The sequence below is a fragment of the Anneissia japonica genome, unplaced genomic scaffold (genome assembly GCF_011630105.1).
Source record: "Anneissia japonica isolate Jap-2015-1 unplaced genomic scaffold, ASM1163010v1 scaffold1274_len78327_cov138, whole genome shotgun sequence".
NCBI classification, from domain to species: domain Eukaryota; kingdom Metazoa; phylum Echinodermata; class Crinoidea; order Comatulida; family Comatulidae; genus Anneissia; species Anneissia japonica.
Genome location: NW_022726535.1, coordinates 29,932 through 37,799, shown reverse-complemented (window position 1 = coordinate 37,799; position 7,868 = coordinate 29,932). Strand labels below are relative to the sequence as shown.

At 35.3% G+C, this 7,868-nt stretch overlaps 2 protein-coding genes across 2 annotated transcripts in view; one reads left to right on the top strand and one right to left on the bottom strand.

Annotated features, from left to right (window-relative positions):
* The first annotated feature begins 4,223 nt into the window (after positions 1-4,223).
* Positions 4,224-7,868, top strand: part of LOC117113219 (transcriptional regulatory protein AlgP-like) — a 5,003-nt gene continuing 1,358 nt past the window's right edge. The window contains exons 1-5 of the mRNA XM_033256504.1: positions 4,224-4,481; positions 4,990-5,092; positions 6,292-6,457; positions 6,811-6,914; positions 7,025-7,396. Of these exons, the coding sequence (XP_033112395.1) occupies positions 4,389-4,481; positions 4,990-5,092; positions 6,292-6,457; positions 6,811-6,914; positions 7,025-7,396 (838 nt within the window). The 5' untranslated portion in view covers positions 4,224-4,388. The remainder of the gene's footprint in view (positions 4,482-4,989; positions 5,093-6,291; positions 6,458-6,810; positions 6,915-7,024; positions 7,397-7,868) is intronic.
* LOC117113217 (protein NOXP20-like) overlaps positions 4,448-7,868 on the bottom strand; it is a 23,262-nt gene continuing 19,841 nt past the window's right edge. Inside the window, exon 6 of the mRNA XM_033256501.1 lies at positions 4,448-4,469. The gene's annotated coding sequence lies outside the window, so the exon portion shown is untranslated. The remainder of the gene's footprint in view (positions 4,470-7,868) is intronic.

Genomic DNA, 7,868 nt, shown 5'->3' with positions numbered 1-7,868 from the left:
TTTAACTTGTACAAAACATAGGGCGTCCATGTTGATTGAAAGCCAAACAAATTAATGATTCTGAATAGCCCACGAACCAATAAAATTTGATGAAAAACAGCTTTAAATAGAAAATTCACATTCATGTTTAGACTCGTTCGAGTTGTCAATGTGCACTGAATATAAATCTTACACTTTTATAGAAAAAATCAATAAAAAGTATAATGACCTAAAATATATTTTTTTTAAGAGATGATGTGTTGTATATTCTCTGTTTTCATATTCCTTGTTCATTGTGTAGTATCGTCGTGAGTGTATTCTACATCACATTGCTGATCTCGGCTACACTCAACAACTAAGAGCAGCACTCGGGATTTCTGCAGGCAATGTGAATAGGCGAGACAGGGTACGTATAGGAAACAACACATTATTCATTGTAAACACTGAATGACAAATCGTCATTATGTAATTAATAAATTACTCATAAAATTATAACTAAATATTTAATATTAAATATAATTATGGCTGTAAAATACTGTATTTAATACTTTTATTAATGTTCAATTGCTTTATTGTGTGGTTTTAACCGTTGTGTGAAAGCTAAGCAAATTAATGATTCTGAATCAAAATTTCATGTTTGAAGGGCGTAGCCTACATGTTTGTGATAGCCAAACGAATGAATGTTTCTGAATCACTCATATGAGTAAAAAGCGTGTTTAAAATTTCGGGAAATCAGCTTTACCTGGGATTTTTTCAGCCATTTTGGACTTGATTTTGTTTCTATTAGTATTGTACACAGAATAATGATGTTTACATTTTGCATTACATATGCCTATTTCTACATATGTAGGCCTAGGCTGCTAGGCCGGGCTATGTAGCCCAGCCTAGCCTATATGTATGTACGCGAGACAAAGCATAAACAATTAAAAAGGCTGTACAGAAAACAGCAAAAAATACAGCAAGGTTTCAACCTGGCCACTTTTTGACAAGTAGTTAATTTATTAGGATTGGAATAGGAAGAAAGGCTAAATTCCACTGTATGTTAACTACGGTATTTATTAGACTCAACCTACTACCTCTTGACATAGGCCTAATTCAGGAACCACAAGTCTGTGAAATTTTTGGTAAACTTTTAATGATAGTTTATAAAATGTTTTCTTCTCTTTAGTATAAAATTTATAATTGATTAAGTATTAGGCATGCATTAGGATGTTTTTTTCTTCAGTTGAAATTCAGTGTGCATATGGGCTTGGCTTTTATCCAAATAATCAAGTAGGTCAAACTATACACAGTGAGCTTTTTGCAAAAATCAGGCTATAGGTTCCCTTTTATATTATACACTTGCCTAGGACTTTCTTATTTCTTCACTCAATTGCCTGGTCAACTCAGACAGGAAACAAGAAAAAACATGCCTTCTGTTATTTATTCATGATAGTTATGTAACATTATTTATACATACAGCAGGTATGCTTTGTAAAATCCACCTCTATTAAATCGATATGTATTGATTGAAGAGTACCATAGAATTAGCAAATATTATTTTTCGTTCATTGATCTAATCTTAGATTTTGTCATTGTCAAAAAGCAAATTTACTAAAATAACAACAATGCTGTGATTAGCAATTTTTCTCCTGAATAAACCTGCCTGTTTTGAATTAAGGTGTTGTTATTGTTTAGCTTCCTCATAGCCCTAATAATAGTTTAAAACATATTTTTATATAAAATATTTTTTAAGGTACTAATTCAGAACATCATTAAAATTGGTCTATATCAGCGTCAAAATAGAATATTTTTTTGGGCCCTTTGGCCACTGGAATTCCCCACGTGGGGCCTTCGCGGCACCCTGGTCTCCAGCCTCATTGCTCACTTCGCTTGCAACCTGACCACTTTAATTCTTGTGGCTACAGCCCTGTTTGAGCTGTCAATGTATACAGTTGTATTTTTTGACGGATGCTTACAAGTATGTTAATATTACTCATGACACAGGCGAGTATCATTCAAAACATATGCTCGTCATCTAAACACACTGATGTTGGATGTATTGCAATTAACTTGTTTAGCGTTAGTGCGTACTGCACTGCAGCACAATCGGCATACGCACAAGTAATGTGTAGAGATCAAAACAATCGACGACCGCTACAACAACAGTTTGAATATTTCAGTGCAGTAGATAGCGATTGACTTATTATAAAACAATCAGTGTAGTTTTATATTCTACATACGAAGGTTAAACTTATGCATAAAAAAACATTATACAAACACAAACTATTTTGTTGAGTTGAATGGCCGAGCGGTTAAGGGAGGCGCCGCTACCTATAGCCATAACATTCGGCGCTGGTTCGAACGGCACGCTCGCCTATGGTTCCGGAGGTGGAACAAGTCTTCTCGGATAAGGACTTTAAACCGTAGGCCCAGTGTACACATTTGGCTCTGTCTCTTATACACATCTAGATGTGTATAAGAGACAGAAATAATACTGAGAGAGGTTAACAATTTTGGTGGTCCATTCATTCAGCCTCTCCTGCGTCCTAGCTGGTGCCAAACGTAGTGCACCCTTGCACTCCTTTGGACCCCACCAGTGATGGAAATAGAGGGGGATTCTGACGCATGGGCAACCCAGGATCTCCAAATTCACTGCCCAGGCACACGCCATTGTTCATGGCGTATAGCATCGTCTTCCGAGACGGCTGGCCTATATATGGGTCGGTTGCTGAAGATGAACTACAGAATGTACAGTACATTGTAGCTAATGTGTTATAGGTAGTAAAAGTTGTGTTGAAAAAAAAAAATCTTTCGAATAAAACAATCTGTCACTTGACATTAGGAATTAACTGCAGTCATTTTGAAACAAAATAAAATAATAAGCTATAAGATTTCTCCATCTGGCAAATTTAGGGTACGCCCTATCATGTCAAGTGTTATACTGAACAGTGGCGAATTCAAGGGGAAGCCCAGTCAGCACTGGGCCCCAACCTCCTATTTTTTCAAAAATATATAACAAAAAAAAGGAGAAAACAGACAAAATTGTATTCTACTTTTAATCTGAAAGTTTCATCTAGGTGCCATGATATTTTTTTTTCTTACCAGCCACACCGTTGTGGGACTGAGATGGGTCGACACTCCGTTTGAGCAACACCCTGTCCGGGTTCCCTTTATTTCAACTTCCTGGACCCGATACAGTTGGAGTATCATTTCTGGGCTACTATAGAAGGGCAAAATGTTTATCCATTGGGGGAAAAATAAAGGTTTCATCGGGGAATACCCATATCAAGTATACCCCTCATGATAAATAAATCATTTAGATTGTGGATTGATCGATTGATTGCTTGATTGAATTTATTCAATGCTCAACATGCACAAACAATATGAAAAAAATTTGGGAGCAAGAAAAGTAAAAATTAATGAGCATCAGGAGCGCTCATTCAATCTTGATTCGGATATAAAGAAAATTATATTTAAATTCTATGTCTGGATATATTTATTTTCCATGTATCTAGAGGTGCCAGAATCAATTTTTTTCTTTCCAACTATGATGGACTGAGGTGTTATACACCCTCCATTCTCCCCTCCCGAGCCCACTCTAATTTTAATTCCTGGATCCGCCACTGGAAATTACAACAAATTATGAAGTCGTATTACAATAGCTTGATGCCTATAAAATAACTAATAAAATCCACCAAACATTCTCAAATATCCATAGCTTCTAAGGTCCAAGGGGGCCCATGGCCCCAGCTTCGATACTCGCTCGCCTTATGAAATCCCCCCCCCTCAAAAACGTTCCGCCGCCATTGAATAAACGCCCCCTTCAGAGCATCATTTGGAATAAAGCCTCCCTCAAATAAACTCCCCCCTTCCCCTAAGATGGCTGTAAAAACAAATAATGGAAGCAATGTTATTCTCAACACATCTATTAATGTTCTACCTGGGATGGATTAATAAGTCTTAATGATCACGCAATAACACATATTGATTGTAATCATGTACATTTAATGTAAAACTAAGGGGCGTTTATTTGAGCATAATCGTGTCCATTTCAAAAAAAAAAAAAAAAATCCTCCCGGCCCTCTCTAAACGCCTCTCAAAAACCATTTTCAGTAATAAAAAGCCTGTCGCGTTTATTCAAATAATACAATATTTATTGTGTATTCAGATTATGCTATCCTTAAGCAAATTGTCATGAAAAATTGTAATGAAAAAAATAAAATTATATATAGATATATATATATATATATATATATATATATATATAAAATTAAGTTAATTAAGTTAATTTAATCAACTATGAGTGTCTCTTGATTGACAATAATTATTCACATTATTTATATGCAATCCTTTGTACATTAATGAGCTGTCACTGATTATTAACACTGTTATCAATTGTGTTGCAGGACGGCAATACTCCACTTCACATGTTGTTACAAGCTAACCATTTGTTTCAAGATCACATAGACGCAGCCAGATATATCTTAGAAGCTGGAGCAGATACCAACCTAAAAAACAAAGTAAAGTATATACATTTTAACGGTGATGAGCATGATAATGATAATGCTGATAAAGACGTTAATAATAATGGTAATAAGGAGCATACTAAAATTAACGAGGCCATGATGATGTCGATATTTTAAAAGCGACTAATGATATTAAGATGCCTATTCATTATCGTTGATTTTGTCAACGCTTCAGTGTTACTCTCATCACTATCATTAAAAAAAAAGAAAATGATGGTTATGAAGACGACGACGATCAATACAAACAACCTTTATAGCGCCAAATTCCATCCTGTAATGATGTAGCTGTAAGCCTACCACGACACATAAAGTGTTTTCGTAATTGTTACCTCTGATCCTACTCCCTTCAATTAGCATAACATGAATCTCTACACAATGCAAATATAAAATTAAAAGAATAATTAAATAGAATGTAAATTTATTCAATTAATTTTTTTGTTATGATTTTTATTTTGTATAATATTTGTTGAAGCTGAGGTATGATCTGTGATTGTCATTGCAGCGTGGTCGAACTCCAGCTGAAGTGTATAAGAAGAACAAATGTAGGAAATACGATTCTACAAGCAAACAATCACAGAAAGAAACGCTCATGCATCTCATAAAAAGTGAGCTGTTCATAAGAACATAAATTTATATTTAATTAATATTCTTTTTGTTTCATATTGATTATTTGTTTATTCATTTTTTGTATATTTAGCATGAAACGTTTAAGAAACGATCGTCTTTTATGTGCGTAGATCTATATTGGTTATTATTATATTGGCCGGCTATATACAGTAGACCTATGTGTAATATACAGTGTACATTCAGTGGTGACGCCAGCATCTGAAATCTGGAAAAGGTGGGGGGGGTGCTGGAGAGCAAGTGAGGGAAAGGTAAAATTGTAGGAGGAAATATGCTAGGGTGGCCCGAAATGGGCAGGTTGGGCGTCGCTCAGAATGTCTTGAAAGTGGTCCAGGGGGGGGGGGGTCGAAACCCCTGAAAAATATGACAATTTCAGAGGCTTATTTAATCGATTTTATAGATAGACTCACCCTGGCACCGCCACTGTGTTGGCCTATATTATATATGGTAGTATACATTTATTATTTTATTATTATCAATTATCTTTTTAGAGCGTCATAACCACTAGACCACGAAGGCTTCATGGTTGAACAGGTCCAAATAACCGTCGGGAACATTGTATTACACAATGGTACTCCCCAAGAAGGCGGTCGGCCAGATATTTACTTTATTTGTTGAAAAGCTACTAAGGTAGCCTACGATGTTCCATCAAGTCCTTATTAAACACTGTATGTGTACCTTTGATGATTTATATTATATTTATTCAACAGTGTTAACGGATAACTTCCTACAATATACGACAGTATTTATTCCTAGCCGTGATCTCCAGATTTATCTGGCCAAACGCCCTCTTGAGGAGTACCGTTGTGTAATACAACGTTCCTGACAGTTATTTGGACCTGTTCAACCATGAAGCCTTCGTGGTCTAGTGGTTATGACGCTCGCCTTGTCAGCGAGAGGTCGCAGGTTCGAATCCCGAACTATAGGACTTCATTTCTTGAAAAGCTACAGGGTAGACTATGATGATCCATCATTTCCTTATTAAACACTGTATATGTACATTTGATGATTTATATTATATATACACACACACATATATATATATATATATATATATATATATATATTTAATTATTATTATTATTACCTGTATTATTATGTATTTTAAATTCTAATAAATATACTTTTATCACTTTCTTTTCAAATGTTCTTAACGCATTTAACATTAAATTCGAGTTAGAATTCGAAGTTCCTGAGGAAATATTAGCTAGAGGTAAAGAAGCTGTGAGGGTTTTTAACGAGGAGTTGGAAAATGGAAAAATCACAATAAATCATGCACGATTAATGGTGGGTGGAAAGCAGGGTGTTGGAAAAACCAGTTTGGTAAACACTCTGCTTGGAAAACCGTAAGTTTCTGAAGTCTTTGTCAGTGCATGTAATATCCATTTGTGTAGGCCTACTTTTTCTTTGAATATTTTAAGTCTGTGATGATTGTAGTACCTGGGATTATTGGAAATAATGTGTAATACACACACCCACATTATGCATACAGATAGTTTGGAATCCCGAGTGGGTGGCGATTTTTTCACACTCGCACATTTCTATTATATATACAATATATTCTGAAGAAGGTTGCAGGGACGACTGAGCATTTGTGTATAAATAAATATATTTATGTTCCCGAAATACGTTAACCCTTGTTTTCTATCACTTGTGATCAGTTTCATTATATTTAATTCCTGCATTTACCTTTTCACAGATTTAATGACAAAGAACCATCAACCGATGGGATAGTATTGAGAACAGCATTTCAAGCTACTAACGTTGATTGTAGTGAGTGGGAAGAGGAAGAGGATATTGACGGTATTAGAACAAATCCCCTATATAACTTTAGATTAAAACATCTTTTTGTATCTTGTTGATATGCTGCGACTTTTTCAAACTACTGTTTGAAATTATAATTTCATTTGCAGATTGTAATCGGATCAAACAGATACGTGATAATGCAATAGAAGATAAAGTTGCTGAGAAATTAAAATTTATAGGAAAGCAAACAGAGGAACACAATTCGGCACCTAAACCAGCAGTTGAACCTGTAAATGAACCAGCAGTTGAACCTGTAACTGAACCAGCAACTGGAACAATACTTGAACGAGAAGCTGAACTGATGCCTGAACCAGCAGCTGAACCGATATCTGAAGGAGCAGTTGAACCTGTAACTGAACCGGCAGCTGAACCGATATCTGAACCAGCAGTTGAACCGATATCTGAACAAGCAGTTGAACCTGTAACTGAACCAGCAGCTGAACCGATACCTGAACCAGCAGCTGAACCGATATCGGACTGTCTCTTATACACATCTAACGCAAAAAAATTAATTACCAGATTATTAATATTTCAAATAATGTAGAATTACGTCATTTGTTAATATGCACATTTTTGATATGGTGTTTACTTGGAAAACGTTTGAAGAAGATCCAAGCATGGAAATGAAACTGGCAGACAGAAAACCATGTGCAAAAACATAGGGAAAGGCGATTTTAAGAAAAAAAAAATCAGAACAAAAACATGGCTTTTCCACGGGTGCGCGGGCGAGCCATTAATTATAATTATATGATAAATCGAAATTCTACAACAAAAATTATAAAACTTCTAGCTCTTTTATTCTACAAGGAATAACAATAAATGACATGCAATGACGCAATGAGCAAGTTTACCGTGAGTTCGTTTGAATAAATGAAAAAATTGGTCAAAGCTAAATTATACCGTGCCGTATTTCACAAGTCCTTAAAATAGACGATTTTATTCAGCAACAGA